Source organism: Colletotrichum godetiae (assembly GCF_030913485.1).
Source record: "Colletotrichum godetiae strain CBS 193.32 chromosome Unknown BDP55scaffold_85, whole genome shotgun sequence".
NCBI classification, from domain to species: Eukaryota; Fungi; Ascomycota; class Sordariomycetes; order Glomerellales; family Glomerellaceae; genus Colletotrichum; species Colletotrichum godetiae.
In genome coordinates this window covers 1-14,687 of record NW_026851333.1, presented here as the reverse complement: position 1 = coordinate 14,687, position 14,687 = coordinate 1, and the positions used below count along the sequence as shown (strand labels likewise).

At 48.0% G+C, this 14,687-nt stretch overlaps 8 protein-coding genes across 8 annotated transcripts; 7 read left to right on the top strand and 1 right to left on the bottom strand.

Annotated features, from left to right (window-relative positions):
- Positions 1 to 198: 198 nt before the first annotated feature.
- On the top strand, positions 199 to 1,216 carry BDP55DRAFT_734656 (uncharacterized protein; the record flags this gene model as incomplete). Its single annotated transcript, XM_060580229.1, has 3 exons — positions 199 to 326; positions 374 to 538; positions 586 to 1,216. 3 exons carry the CDS (start codon positions 199 to 201, stop codon positions 1,214 to 1,216), a joined length of 924 nt encoding a protein of 307 aa, XP_060422492.1.
- A 243-nt stretch (positions 1,217 to 1,459) lies between these two features.
- On the top strand, positions 1,460 to 2,605 carry BDP55DRAFT_638453 (uncharacterized protein; the record flags this gene model as incomplete). The annotated part of the gene is made up of 1 exon (XM_060573119.1): positions 1,460 to 2,605. The coding sequence occupies one exon, from the start codon at positions 1,460 to 1,462 to the stop codon at positions 2,603 to 2,605; it is 1,146 nt and encodes a 381-aa protein (XP_060422491.1).
- A 167-nt stretch (positions 2,606 to 2,772) lies between these two features.
- Positions 2,773 to 3,450, top strand: BDP55DRAFT_760687 (uncharacterized protein; the record flags this gene model as incomplete). Its single annotated transcript, XM_060580850.1, has 1 exon — positions 2,773 to 3,450. The coding sequence occupies one exon, from the start codon at positions 2,773 to 2,775 to the stop codon at positions 3,448 to 3,450; it is 678 nt and encodes a 225-aa protein (XP_060422490.1).
- Positions 3,451 to 4,491: 1,041 nt separating this feature from the next.
- Positions 4,492 to 5,350, top strand: BDP55DRAFT_721177 (uncharacterized protein). Its single transcript, XM_060578503.1, has one exon. It carries the CDS (start codon positions 4,580 to 4,582, stop codon positions 5,162 to 5,164), a length of 585 nt encoding a protein of 194 aa, XP_060422489.1. The 5' UTR covers positions 4,492 to 4,579; the 3' UTR covers positions 5,165 to 5,350.
- Positions 5,351 to 7,307: 1,957 nt separating this feature from the next.
- BDP55DRAFT_721176 (uncharacterized protein) lies at positions 7,308 to 10,109 on the top strand (the record flags this gene model as incomplete). Its single annotated transcript, XM_060578502.1, has 4 exons — positions 7,308 to 8,235; positions 8,283 to 8,780; positions 8,831 to 9,718; positions 9,748 to 10,109. 4 exons carry the CDS (start codon positions 7,308 to 7,310, stop codon positions 9,792 to 9,794), a joined length of 2,361 nt encoding a protein of 786 aa, XP_060422488.1. The 3' UTR covers positions 9,795 to 10,109.
- BDP55DRAFT_760674 (uncharacterized protein) lies at positions 9,925 to 10,642 on the bottom strand (the record flags this gene model as incomplete). The annotated part of the gene is made up of 1 exon (XM_060580849.1): positions 9,925 to 10,642. Exon 1 carries the CDS (start codon positions 10,603 to 10,605, stop codon positions 9,925 to 9,927), a length of 681 nt encoding a protein of 226 aa, XP_060422487.1. The 5' UTR covers positions 10,606 to 10,642.
- A 299-nt stretch (positions 10,643 to 10,941) lies between these two features.
- BDP55DRAFT_760672 (uncharacterized protein) lies at positions 10,942 to 13,058 on the top strand (the record flags this gene model as incomplete). The annotated part of the gene is made up of 4 exons (XM_060580848.1): positions 10,942 to 11,305; positions 11,539 to 12,380; positions 12,428 to 12,605; positions 12,661 to 13,058. 4 exons carry the CDS (start codon positions 10,942 to 10,944, stop codon positions 12,903 to 12,905), a joined length of 1,629 nt encoding a protein of 542 aa, XP_060422486.1. The 3' UTR covers positions 12,906 to 13,058.
- Positions 13,059 to 13,185: 127 nt separating this feature from the next.
- BDP55DRAFT_760670 (uncharacterized protein) lies at positions 13,186 to 14,687 on the top strand (the record flags this gene model as incomplete). The annotated part of the gene is made up of 1 exon (XM_060580847.1): positions 13,186 to 14,687. One exon carries the CDS (start codon positions 13,186 to 13,188, stop codon positions 14,335 to 14,337), a length of 1,152 nt encoding a protein of 383 aa, XP_060422485.1. The 3' UTR covers positions 14,338 to 14,687.

The following is a 14,687-nucleotide window of genomic DNA, read 5'->3' as shown; positions in this document are numbered from 1 at the left end:
AATTAAGCGCCCATCTAAGCGATGTTAAGCGCTGTCTGTTTTTAGTACGCGCGTTGACGCGATTCGAGATTCTTTCTTCGAACTTCGCATTGCAGTTTTGTGGAAACACAATTTCATTTCGCTGGTGATCATATTTAACACACGCTGTTTCCGTCACGCTTTTGGAGTTTGGGCAAAGTCAGGCAACCCAGAAGCAACATGAAGTCCTTCACCTTCATTTTCTTCGTTGCTCTTATTCCCAGTGTTCTATCAATCAACGGGTTTCCCGCCATCTGCACTTGGGATCCTCCTATATCTGTTGAGGCCGGAGCTTCGCTTTCGGCAAGGTTGGTGTCCGTGCATCTATGAGATCCCCAAGCTAAGAAAATGGCAGAATCGATAATCCCTGGGGCGGCCGCTGCACGGCAACCCTGCGACTCACTGACTCCGAGTTTCTGCCTATCAATTGGTCCTTCGAAGCCATTCAATGTACCGATTTTGAGCTCGCCCAGCTGTCTGTGCCGGTAGATTTGCCAAATGGGGACGCATATATTATCTGGTGGGTGTGCGGCTCGTGTGTTCGAGACAGTTGCTGACTCTCCACAGGCAGTGTGCGGGACAGGCGGCATTGACTTGCAGCCACGTTGAGATCAAGAACGGGCGGGGTAACATTGGTGCGGTGAGTCTGGATCAGAGTGGCACTGTTGGCTGTGTTTCTAGCACACGCCAGACACTGACCACACTCATCACACGGACAAACCCTGCCGGAGTGCAAGTCGAGACATCGTTGTCCACCTTAACAACCGTGACCACCAGTTTTCGGACTGCTACCGCTGACCCCGCCGTGGCTGGTGCGCCGACATTGACGGCGGCCGTCCTTACCGATACTGTGCTGGCGGCCACTGGTGCGGCCACTACTCCAACTTTGGATGCACCACCGACCCCGCCCGGCACCACAGGCAGCCAGAACGCAGATACCGGCCTACCAACGACAACCGGGAACACGCCGACCGCGGCCGGGAACGGGATTACGTCTATCACGCCACTCGCCGGTGCAACCACGGCGACCATCATGCCGCCCAATCCGCCGACCAATTCCAACGAGCGGCCTGACACGACCTTGGCTGGTACAATGCAGACGGCACGCGCCCTGACGTCTCCTCTACTGACGAGTACGGCAACATTGACCATTACCAATTGTATGGTCCCTTGTGCGAATACTGTCGTCCCTGTCTGATCCCATCGGAGGTCTCGGAAACAATTGCAGGTTGTGGTTTTACTTACTTAGACTTTTGACATTGACTCGTGTTCCGGGAATGAGTTGCCTGTTCACTGGAGGCCGAAGACGTTTTCCTGTTTTGGATAACATGTAAATTGATTTTATGCTGTCTACTCCACGCTCTAGTCTTAGTGCGACATTTGAAATAAAATAGGCCACGTCAGCCTTTCGTTCAGAGATAGCATCCCACTTACGTTCAACATGAATAAGCTTCCACAAGAGCTTGTTCTCCACATCTCCTCTCACCTATCCATCCCGGATCTGTGCAGGTTTCGCCTCGTTAATCGTAGTCTCGCTGACACAACGTATCCTGGCATTAGTAAACATGTTTCACTGCTCAACATTTCTTCGTCTGCGGAGGATTTCATCCTGCACTTTACAGATCGTAGGAAGTCATCGTGCACAAAGTCTTTGACCGTCTATCACGGGGAGTGGCCGGTATGTTCGCGAAAGGAATGGCAAGTTCACCCTCTCTCCCTTTACGAAATTCATCCGCGGGCTTTCTTGGACGCTGCCATAGACGATGTTTATGAGCGCTATCTCCATTTCACATCTCTGCAATGGGACAGGCCCAACCTCAAAGATCCCAGTGCGTTTTACGAGCTCCTTTCAACGCTGCCACAAGTCAAATCCCTTACCTTGTCTCCTTTGCGCCTGTCATCTCGCCGTTGTTGGTCCATCAACAAGAGGATTGGTCGCCTGAGAAGCAACATGTGGATTTCGCCTTCTTTTAACGACTCGATGGCGCCTCTGATAGGGGCATTCCTTTCCGTAAGCGAGAGATTCCCTCGCATCAAAGAGCTTATCGTCAAAGGCAGGTTGAACCCACAAGACGTCTCTCTTACAGCAGACACCTGCGTCATCAGGCTTGAAATTGTCTCTCTAGTGTCCGTGGGTGCTCGATCCGAGGCTTTCCTTGCCCTCATCCACCGATTTCCCAAACTTGAACACCTGAGTGTCAGACTTGAGACGGCGAACAGTATTCATGTGCCAACATCAGTGCATGGCATTCAAATCCAAAGCCTACGCAGTCTGTTCCTCGGAAATCTGTGGATATCTGAAACGTGGTTGACACGGATCATTGACCAAAACAGTTGCATGGGTACAGTCGGGCTTACAGATATCACATTGACAGAAGGAACTTGGCAATCTTTCTTTACTCGCCTCAGAAACAACAGCCGCTTGTTGAACTTCACCTGTAACGGTGTTCTAGATGGAACAAGCCTAGACTGCCCTGCCCTCGTGATGGAAGACGATAAGAGGTATTTATTGTACCGATTTTTAAACTATGAACAGTCGAGATGGCCGTTTAAGGTATTCAAGTTTCGGGAATCGATTTACGTTTAAGTGTAATTAGAAATGATTGAGCCGAGCCAAGTAGATTATTTCATGAGAAACATATAAATTTGCTATGAAGTCTGTCTATTCCGCGTTCTTCTTGGTTTCCATTCCCGTCTACATGTTTTACACTTGATTGAGGCCTGTGTTGAAGAAAAAACTCCACAACCAAAGACATGAGTTCTCATCACTCGCATTTTGAACACGACCCTGGCCAAGGCCAAACTCCTGCTCAGATCGACCCATCCTTGGGTTTCATGAACCTGCCGCCTGCGGAGTATCCGCACCTTGATTTGAATCCGGAGTATACAATCCCAGGCCCATATCCATATCCACAATCACCGCTCCACAGCCGTTTCAGCACCGAGCCGGAGGCAATTCCGAGAGTATCCGCACCCAGTCCGAGTGAGCAGGACCCAGTAGCTGTCTCCTTTGGATGGCATTATGCTACAGATGAACGAGCTTTGCAACGTTCTTGCTATATCATGAAGGAGATTGCGAAGGGAAGATTAGCAGATCCGTCCATGGATCCAATCTTATTCCAGGATATTATGAGTATCCATGATCAGACACACCCAGAGAAGATGTCTGTGGTGCGTGAACTGTTCTCTCGCGATACCGAGGACTTCAGAATCCCGTTTCGTTACCTTCACGATCTCTTCTGCGCCTGGCGTTCCGTTTGTCACATCAAAGTCCAGAGTTCTCAAGGTGTTAACTTCGTCATTGAAGACTACGATGCGGAAAAGATCCTCATGTGTGAAGCCATAGTGCGGTCTGTACTTCGAGGCATACTGAAACATATTGAGTCGATCAAGGAGGACCAGGTGTTGAATTTGAGCGGAGAACTGTCGTAGGTTCTATTGACCTAGGCTCATTGATACGAGTAGAACTCTTTGGAATCACGAAGCTGTATAGGAATTGCAGGGGACTAGAACACACAAACACGTAAACTGAATTCGTGCATTTTTTTCCAGTTATCATAAATTATTTTTGCTATGCCTAAGAGTTGGTGATCATCTCAAATATATACTGGCTCCTACTTTCAAACCTATACTCATATTGTCTGTGCCAATTCGTCTCAATAACGAGCTCGCAGTTCGTAGCTCGTGATCAGATCAAAACGACAAAGATGTCTATGCACCGCAATATTCTTATATTCCTTGCCATCACTAGTGCTATTATAGCAATAGTTCATTGCGTCATGATTGGGGTTGCTCTAGGCCTACCTGCGGTTCAAGATGCTGGTGTTGTCACTATAAAGGTATGCCCAGGATCCTCGATGATTGAAATGCCGTGACTTAGTATGTTAGCTCAATAACACAAATCTCCTGGGGAACGGAGTCCATCGATATCCCAAAGCTCTCACGATTGGGCTTACGAAAGCCTGTCTCAACTACGACAGCAAAAGCCATTGTGTCGGCGTCGACCAGCTCAACACGATCAAACATCTAGTACCGTTGATGGACGGCCTGAACGATGTTCTCGGATACCTCCCATTGCTTCATGGTCTTTTTGTATCTCTAGGAGTAGTGTCCTTCATCTTTGCGACTCCCCCGGTTCTGTTCTTATTCTTTGCCTTCACTGGTCGACGACGAATTTTAAGGCGCCTGCAATGCCTTTTTATCTTGGCGCTGTGTACACTGCTAGTTCCGGTCGTCTTGAGCCCAACCCTGACCATACTATCGGTGAAAGAGACAGTCGGTATTTTTGAGACTGTGGTGGAGGGTGATTTAAGTCAGCTTGGGATTGTTGGGATCGCATGCAACGTAATCAACTTTACGATGGCCCTTGCTGCACTGTTCGTCCATCTTGTGTCTTTTACGGCCTGACGGTGGCATTCTTCCCCGTAATCATTAGCTGTCCGCACCCTTTCTATTATAGGCTCGTCTCCTTTTCCCTACATTGCAGTCAACTATAAATGACAGCCATTTCCTCTGTTTAATCACCCTGATCCACGCTGGTTAATCACAATCTCAATACACAATGAATCCTGACTCCTCCTGCAACTCTCGACTTGCTCGAGGCAAAGTCCCCCCAACTCTCCTTCCAAACCACAACATTGACTTTTCCAAACCATTCACCCCACGAAATCGACGTTTCGGGCTGCTCAGCTCAGACCACGAAAAGCCGCTGCCAACGCCTCCTCCTCGCCCACCTCATCTGCCGGCTCCACTGCAACCGTCTCTACTATCAGCTCCACCAACTCCACCCAGCATGTTTGATCCACGATGGGAGCTCCAGTTCCCATCAACCTTGATTTACTATAACCATGACAACGGGAACCCGTGGATGAAGGGCATTGAACGGCACCAAACTGCTGCTGCTTATTGGCAGCAGGCTTATCACACTACGTGTGCCGACCTGTCTGAGGCTGTATACCTGCTCCAATGCCGCATTTCCGACTTAGAAGAGCGCTTCGCAGACAAGAAGCAGGTATGTCCGGCTCAGCCACATGCACTAAGTTCTGATGTATTAACGATAAAGACCAAGGAAGAATGGCGGCCTATTAGTCCTTCTACTCCGACCGCAATCAAGTTGCCAAATGATGTCCAGGGCAATTTCGTCTGAAGTGCTGGAGAAAGTTTGCGTTTGTCAGTCGTTACTAGATGCGTAGTTCTGATAGTTTCTGAATGCTTGAATGAGATTTCCACATGCCACACAGCTTGTTCCTCACCAAAAATTGACGTGACATTCCAGAATTAAGGCTTATAGCAGATTCGGAACGTAACGAAAGCACCGAATTTCCAGACACAGCTGGGAGAACGACAATTTGTTTAAGCTAAATCAGCATTAGACTTCCATTCTCTAGACTTGGCTAAAGTACAAGCAATTCTAGAATCCAATGTGTCTGGAATCTAGGTGCTTGGCAGAAAATACAAGCAATTCTAGAATCCAATGTGTCTGGAATCGAGGTGCTTGGCAGAAGTACAAGCAATTCTAGAACTGATTCTGTCTAGAAATCCCGACAAGGACCTCGATTCTGAAAAGTTCAATTAGATTTGCTCATACTACCGCTCAGCACCTTGATTCTGGAATTCGAGGACAAGCGCTCTGAGTGGATCCCAGAATACAAACACTCAGAATCACAAAAGCAGATTCGTGTCTCTATCCTTGATTCAGTTCCAATACTCACTCACGTCATATGTGTCGGTCTAGAACACTATCTTCTCGTTACGCAGGATTACTTGAATCAAAAATTCTAAATGGATAAACAGTCAGAACAACAGTATCGAGTTTTCAAAAAACACGTCCACTTCACCATGATCAACTCCGAAAAGTTTATCACCTACTTGCGGGAGTTATCGTAGTTAATATGCAATACGTTTTTGAGGTCAGGTGGGTGTGGTGTAGGGAGTTTTGGAATGAGTCTTGATATTGGGGCAAAAATCCACTTTCCCGACCAATGAAAGGCTTCATAGTCTTGCCCGTGGCCACCCTCCCCACATCCTTGCGGGCCGCGCTTTTTTTTGGAACATTTGCGCGTAGTCGTACTCGTCCACGTACTGTCAATTGCCCACGGTCGCAATTGCTTGATTACCGCGATTTTGCAACCCAAAGTCGTCTACTATTAGTAATCAAATCTACTTATAGGTAAGTGCGACCATAGCCAATTGCCACTGTGGGTAATTGACCTTACGTACCTTAGGCAATTGTTTGTATGGTGCGGGCCTTGGGTAAGTACGGAATCACTGGCAGGCAAGTGCGCGAACTGGCCCGTGGGCAGGCGCAGTGGAATTGTCGGATTTAAATTCTGCTTGCGGGTTTTAATTGGCCAGAGTAGTGGATTACTGCCCCAATAACCAAACAGTATTGGAATTCTGGCCCTCTTATGAACCAATTACCGTCGTGAGTTTGGCTGGGGGGCGAGACATATGGAGGCACGTAAAAGTTCCAAAGCTCTAGACCAAGCTTATGCAGAGTGGCAGATAATTGGTAAGTCTACGAGAGGCTAATTAGTCAAGCTTTAAAGAATGCTAGGTAAAAGAGTCTCCGAAACTAGTGCCTTAGGTTAGCATGTGTTCTCGCAGGGCTATCTGAGACTTGAACACCTTGACATCCAGCGACCTGCTCTGCTTCGTTTCCTTTCAACGCAACTCTGTATACGGAATAAGACGTTCTATCTCTGCTAGATTTCGATGCATCTGGTAGCAGGTGAAGTTATTTTAGAAGAACCACACTGACAATTTGGCCAGAGGGCAGCCCCTCAAGTATTCGCTCTTTGGTGCAGATCTGGCCTGGAATTTTTGACTTGGCAATTCGTCAGTGGTTACCAAACAGGTGACTATCTACAAATTCTGCATGTGCTATCAATTAACTACTAAATGATATCAGTATAAACAGCTTCATGTTTTCTCTAAGTCGCCACTAGTGTGGATATTCCGAACAGAAGAAAGAACGGAAATGGGATCGGATCAAGCACTTATTTATTATTGCCCTAAACGTGGTTTGGTGTACTGGCGCCATTCCACTGTTGATAGGATGAGATTCCCTCATTCTCAGACTCCGTAAAATAAAATCCGCTAGGCGTAAATCCGCATCACCTTGTTTCCGAATCACTGCTTTGTATAAAGTGAAACTCGAATACAAAAAGAGCAGGGTCCTGAAAACTCGATCAATATCCACATGAGTGTTCTCTACGTATAGCACTATTATATGCTGGTAGTTCATCAAGGCAGTCAATTTCCCATCCGTATTCTTCAACAATCACCCTATGGAACTTCTGATGGCTTGGCTGCAACTTCGAACGAATGCTCCTGGCCTTCAAGGGGCCTTTGTCATTGAAGATCGATCAGTCTACGATGCAAACTGCGCGTCAAAGATGCTCACTTTCTTGACATGTCCGAAGTCAAGTATAGAAGACGTCTGTGTGAAGAGGCTGGACCCCGAGAGCTTCATCGTCGAATGCCCAGTCTTCGCAGCGATTCGAACAAGAGTCAAAGCCGGACCGGTTCCACCCGGATTCACAAGGCTGTTCCTGGAAAGAATCACTTCCACGCCTATTGTTGTGGAGAAACTATACGCCCAAATACTCTGTCCACTCAGCCATGTCGTGGCCCTCATGGTGGATGACTTAGGCGGTTTGTCAAAATCGGCCGGTGTTCTAGCATCATTGATGTGCAACTGGAGAACACTCAGCATATCTCCGAAGCCTTTGCTTTTTGTGGTTACCAAGGACAAGGGAATCACGGAAGATATATTCGTCAGAGAAGTTACTTTGCATTGCTTGGAGCTTCTGCGGGTTCTTCACGCCGACACGCCACCGACGTACACGCATGTCAAAAGCGAATGGACCACAAATTTCGAAAGCATAGCCATTGTTGCGACAGAAGAAGAGAATCTATATTACCATCTCGTCATCTTTTCAGAAGACATCTTACGGCAAAGAAGACAGAAGCGATTTGCCTTCGCTTCTGATACACTTCACAGACTCGTCATTCAAGGCATCTGTCAAATAGGGAGTAGGGAGGAATTCAACATCTTGAGGTCGCTACGATCACAGTCACAGCGATTTCTCCCATCCCTCTTTGTGCCATACGCCCTAAAGCTATCAAGTATGAAGGAAGAGTTTCCCGAGTTCAATTGGCGAAGTCTCATAGCTTCTTCTCTGGCGGTTGATAGTCATCGGCCCTCTCATCATGGTATGCATCAGTCTCAAACTTTTGAGCATGAAGCTAAACCTAAACAGTGTTTCAATCCGACCTAATTTTTGAAGAGGAGTATGAATGCATGCTTGGCTACCTTGCACTAAAGGCTCGACAGCCTGGTTTAGTGGCTTCAGTCAAGCAAGACTTTTGTAGTATGATTGCAGGCGCTGCGGCCAATCCGGAAGCTCTTCTAGAAGTCCACTTGCAACTTCTCAAAACCCACGGCGAAAAGCTGTTTCCTTCTCAGGCTTGTGCTATATGCTTTTTTCGAGCCGCAACACATACTGCGACCTGTTCACACAAACTGTGTGATTCATGCATCGATCTTCTTGAGATGCCGAGCAACGTTATGCAACACCCCACTTGTCGTCTCTGTCAAAAGGGCGAAATTCTGATCAAGCCACGCGATGTGGCTGTGCGAGCATTGATACTGCACGGAAGGACTTCCCGAGGTACCGTCAGCTTTCTTCATCGTTTGCGGCGCGCTTTGCTGGGCCCGCTTGAAGAGTACTTTGATATTGTGATAGCGTTAGATAGAGGTATGTCTCACGCTAAATCTCAACTTACGATTCCCAACTTACCTATTTAGCTGTACCTGTCGTTTTAGATCATTTTTGCCGTCGCTGGCCTTTATCTCAATGCGTTCCGAGCTATAAAAGTAAGAAATGGATACTGAATAAGTTGAGTAGGCGAGTTCCAAGTTTACTGGGAAATCAATGTCATTTGATCCTCTTGCGTGGAAAGACTATCATGAGCAGCTATGGTGAGCCACGGAGGAAACAGGATCGCCAGCCGGAAGTGATAGAAGCGGAGCTTGCTAAGTTGTGGCCATCCAAGCCAGTTCTCAGAGTAGAGCATGACAAAGACTCATCTTGGCTGGAAGGAAATGTGCAAGCAAACATGGCTTTTGCTGCGCTGTTCCATGTGGTAGTATCTGATAGCCCTGAGTCGACGTGCGCTCACTTGACGGTGTTCTGTTCGATACCGCCAGGAGCTCATCTTCAACGCATTGCTATGCATGCGCGGACGAAAAAGATGAGTTTCTACTACGGAGACCAAGGAGGATGGTCTCAAGAAGATCTATGCGATATCTCTACATGGAATTGCGTTCGATCAGGTGGAGCCTTTACTAAACGAATCAACGTCAATCAGCCTGATCCGAGATCGATCAAGGCGAAGATTGATGGTCCATTCGAGATGATGGATCGTTCAGACATTCAAGTCATATCTCGCCTCACGCAAACACCTTGCGTCGAGACGAAAGAATACGACTCGCCCTTTCAGCATTTGTCCGAAGATATCGATTGTTCTGAGGCTAGACGGTCCTTGGATCGTTCTAATACAAGTGAGGAGGAGTTCCAATTGCGACCGCTCATTCACAAGACCGAATTTGAGGAGATACTGGCGACGAGGGACGTTCCTTCAGTTGGATCTCACATTGTGGTGGGCAATTGTACAGCTGGCATTCATCGAAGAAGTGAGGCTGCTGAAATTGTGGACAAACAGCAGAATTCTTTGAATTTCTCAAGCTCTACAGAAACAGTCTTGTATAAGGGGAACCAACTCCTAGGCGAAGCAATTGATGAAATGTTAAACAAACTGGGGGAGATACGGATAAGACAATGACGGACCAGAGGGTTCCTAGCTAAGCCATGTTCAAAGCTTGCAACAGATCTTTTTGCCCTAAAAGTGTGGACGAGAATTCTGAGATCGTGTCACCATCTTTCTGCGTCGATCATCTTCTGAGCATGTTCTCTTTCTCTTTCTGGTTCCTTGATCACCGTGATGTGGCGGTCTTCTAATAGCCTGTTGCTCGTCAGAGGTTTTCGAGCCTTGCCAATCAATGACAGCCTTATGCCCGATATCTCCAAAACCATCCCTCCCACCCTGTTCCTTCCCATGCAGAACATCTGGCGTGATACAATGATTACTCTCAGCCGTAGCTGGATGTAAAGGTGGAAGCTGCGAACCCTTCGCCTTCCTTGTCAGTGACGATACTAGCTCGTCGATCGGATGATCTTCCGTTCGGCCGCTATCAATAGATTGCCGCAGCGGCGTATTTAACAAAGAGGAGGACGACACTTGACTTTCACTAGAGCCCCCGGACGGGAAGGAGGTAGGGGCTCCTTTACGATCGGCTACAGTATCGAAATGATCGGGCCCATGGAGGTTTTCCTGGCGAATTCCCATAGACCGTAGTAACTGATGAACAGGCGTCCAATTGGTGTGAGAGACATAGCTGTAAATGTTGCGATCGATTTCTACCACAACAGCTACCTTCGGTCCACACATGCGGTGAAGGGTGTTGCCTTTCTTGAAGAGGCCTGTGGTGCGAATCTTGCAAGCTCGGGTGGATGACGACATTTCAGACGATTTCTTGGATTGTTTCAGGTGGGCTTGTCTCTGTCGATGACGATGTATTTCAGAGGTTTAACTAATTCGTTGAAAAGAGATGAGATGCGACCTTTTATAGCTCATCTGCCCTAATCAAAACCTGTATAACTGAACACGCTGAACTGTCTGAATTGCTCTGATTTGTGAATAAATATAGATATTAACGCGCTGTGTCTATTTTGGAAGCCACGCTTGACATGCCGTGAGCTATTTTTACACACTCGAAGGGCTCATAAAAGAATGAGAAACCCCCCCAGAATCAGCAGCGAATGCCTTTCAAGTTACTTTCACATTCTATCGTTCGAAATGGCTAAGCTTGACGGTGGCCAGTGGTATAGCGTTGCCTTGACCTCTTTTCTCGCCGCGGTCATTTTACGTCGATACGTATCTCGTTTGTTCCGTTTATTTCGAAAGGCAACCAAGCACTACCACGAACTTGTCTTCCTGACCACAGGACTCTTATTGTTTCTGGCAGGAAATATCTGTCTCGTGCTGATCAACGTTTCAGATAACGATGACCGTCAGAAAAGAGCTGCGACTGCCGGTGCGTTTGGCCTTTGCCTAATACTGATCCCGGGTCGCACAAACGTGCTAGCTCAGGCGGCTGGCATATCTATCAACTCTTACTACCTTACCCATCATTGGGTTGCCTTCATCGCGGGAGGCCAAGGTGCGTTGCACACAGGGCTCGTATGGTCAAACCAATGGCGGCTGCTACAGATATCCGGACTACTTGTAAGAGAAACCTGAGAATCCTGGTGACCTATCTGCGCGGGAGGCGGCTGAGCAAAATCAAGGTGATCGTCTTTCTCGTACTCAACACCACCTCATATGCCCTATTTTATCTTTTTTCGTTACGACAGCGTTTCTACTCACTATATATCACTTTTCACTCCGGAACAGCTCTTGGGGTTTTTGTTTCTCTATTAATCCACATCTTATCTTCGTCCGTCAACCATTACAAGATAATCTGGATCTCAGGCTACACTCTCGTCTGGGCCGTCATGTTTTTCTTCCGCATCAAGCCGGCCTTTTCCAGGCAAAACGGTCGCGTTGAATCGATGACCGAGTTTCAGAGCGCCGCTGTCATACGTGTCAAGTTATCTGAGGAGATTCCCATGTACCCGGGTGCCTACTACTACCTTTGTTTAAATAATGGGCGATTTTATAGGTTGTTCGGGTTGCCAGTCGTATTGTATTCGTGGAGTTCTGTTTGTGGTTCCTATCCCGTCCAGCTTCAACTTCCGGAAAACGACAGATTCGTCAATGGAGACACTCAGAAGAATGCTTCCTCATCAAAGCAGCCGCGCCTACAGCAAGACAAGGCGCCTACGAAGGGTGGAAACAATGACCCACCTCGGCTTACACAGCCACTCAAGGGTATATGCGCAGTATTCGGAACAAGTCACGGCGGTGATCTAGTGACGGTCTCTCAGAAGGTTTTCTTGGACGGGCCGTATGGAAAGGATATCCACCTCGAGAAGTTCAAGACAGTCACGCTGATAGCGGAGGGCTGCGGTATCTTTGGGGCTTTTCCTCATGCTATGTTTCTCGCTCAGCACGCATTCCACAACCGAGACGAGAGAAGGAAGATGAAAGACCAGAAAGATTTCAGCCGATCGGTCGATAGACTTTACGGTGATATGACCAGAAAAGTCAACCTATTTTGGATCCTAGAGTTGCAGGCGCAAGACCGGTTAGCCACGAGAGAGCTTTCCCAGCTAATGTCCCTCGACGAAGGCCATGTTAGTTTCCAACTATTCCGGAAGAATCAGGCTGATACGGTTTGCAGGCTCTTTTGCATGTCTACATCATGTATCCAAAGCCAATCACAGGCTCTGAGGACACTTTGAGAATACCTGAACACGTTAAGTGGATGCGATCACACGGGACCAAGGAGCACCAATACAAACTCTTGCGCGAAGTCCTCGCCCTGGACTCTTACGGGGCTGATTCCTCAGCGATTCTTGGTATGTCATACGGAACCCTCAGGGAGCCTCGCTATACTAGTACTCATGGCAGTAGTCAGTGGGAACACAGAGTTCACCGATGCTATCCATAAATTCGTGCTTCAATCGGGAATAGAGACGCGAGTTTTCACGTCGGAGTATCCTGAAAGCGAAGACCAGACAAATGCTTACAGGCGTGCCTCCAAAAATGGAAATTTGAATCCAGATGTGGAAAAGGGGAATGTCATTCGTTCAGGGGTACATCAGCCCACACTAGTGAAGCGTAGGATTCGCGTGGAGAATATCCGTCGGGTACCTTGACGATCTTATTTGTTACCGGTCATTGGGTTTCTCTCTTCTTAGTTCTTAGTTCTTGGTTCTCGTTGTTGTGTTTTTGATTTTTGTTTCCAGTATCTTGTTCATCTTTGTCCGAATTCTGATAGCTGATCACGCATAGTCAAATGATCAAGGCCGATGTTAACCATGATGAATCGTCGACTGCTAAACTCTCTGGGTTGATCTGAACCCTTAAAAGGGGCCAGCCGACAGTGCAGACCCCATAACCGGATGAGCCTTCTCAAGATCCATAGATCTTGGCACGATGTCGGAAACTCACGGCCCATTAACCGGACGCAATATCTCTGTGTGCGGAAAGTTCGAAAACCGCACGCAGGATGACATCGTGGAGGAGATCAGTCGGTTAGGGGGAATCGGCTTCAAAAATAAACTGCCAGATGATGCATTTTGTGTCATCTGCACCTCAGAAGCTACGGAAAAGAACAAAACTGTGCAAGGAGCAATTGCTAAAGATGTGCCACTCGTTTCTGTGCAGTGGCTTGATGACGGTGGCTCGCCAGCAAATATACAGCAATTTCTTATCGGACCCAATAAAGACAATGCGGAAGATGAGAGTGTTGTCAGCCCTGAGATCCAAAGCACTCCACCCCAGCAAATTATTGATCCTCCAAAACCGGAGACTCCAGAAACCAGGAGCGGAAAGGACCGTTACGAAGGAAACACGGAATCAGTAGAGAGTACCCCGACAAGAAAGCCCAGTAACACTATCATGGAGAGACTTGGCAGTGCATATCAGGCCATTACTGGCACGCCTCGGAAGAAGTCCTTTGCCCCTCCGCCTGCCGGAGAAGCCACAGGATCACCCGAAGATCATGCCTTAGAAAGCAATGAGATGCGGGAGAAGGCTCAGGGCCCTGGCCCAACCGATTCCAGCACATACCCTAGTTCAACAGGTGAAGAAGGAGATCTCTCTTCCCCGTCAGAAGCGTCGTCTTTTAAGAGCTACCTCATCCAAGACGAAGGGAATCGACCCGGCAGCGCCACCGAAAGTATGGTTCCGGTATCACCCAAGAACCCTCCTGATCACTGGGAAGGCGATACCCAAGTGGACCTGCCCTTATCGTCCGCTAGCCATGATATCCAGATTGAAAGCGGGAGAGAGGTCGGTTCCCGAGGCGATCCGAGACAAGAATCAGCTGCTAGCCCTATTGCCCCTCAGGATAGAAGCGGACGAGAGGGCAGCACCCAGAGCAACCCCATCCAAGTATCATCTGCTAGCCCTGATACCCAGGTTGCAAGTAGACCAGAGGTCAGTTCGCAAAGGAATATAAACCCAGTATCTGTTCACCCTCAGGACGGAAGCGGACGAGAGGGCAGCACTGAAAGCAACCCAATCCAAGTATCATCTGCTAGCCCCGAAGCCCAGGTTGAGAGCGGACGAGAGGGCAGCAGTTGAAAGCAACCCGATCAAAGTATCTTCTACGAGTCCCGGAGCTTCCCAAGACTACTCATCAATCACCCGTCTTGAAGCAAGAGAGCCGTGGCGATACGGATCAGCAGCCGGACACAAGTGATAAAGATCAGAAGGGTAAGACACAGAGAGATTTTGAACAGAATGACCTTCCACAAGGCAGAGAGCAGTCAACACAATCGAGCTTAAATGGGGGGCAGCGACAAAGAAAACCAAGGGGAGTCTTCAAATGATTCGGGTCTTTACTTGTCAACACCTGTTCAGAAGACACAACCAACTCTCAAACAAGGAGACTCTGTTCCCGAGAAACAGAAGAACCAAGCAAACAACGTCTT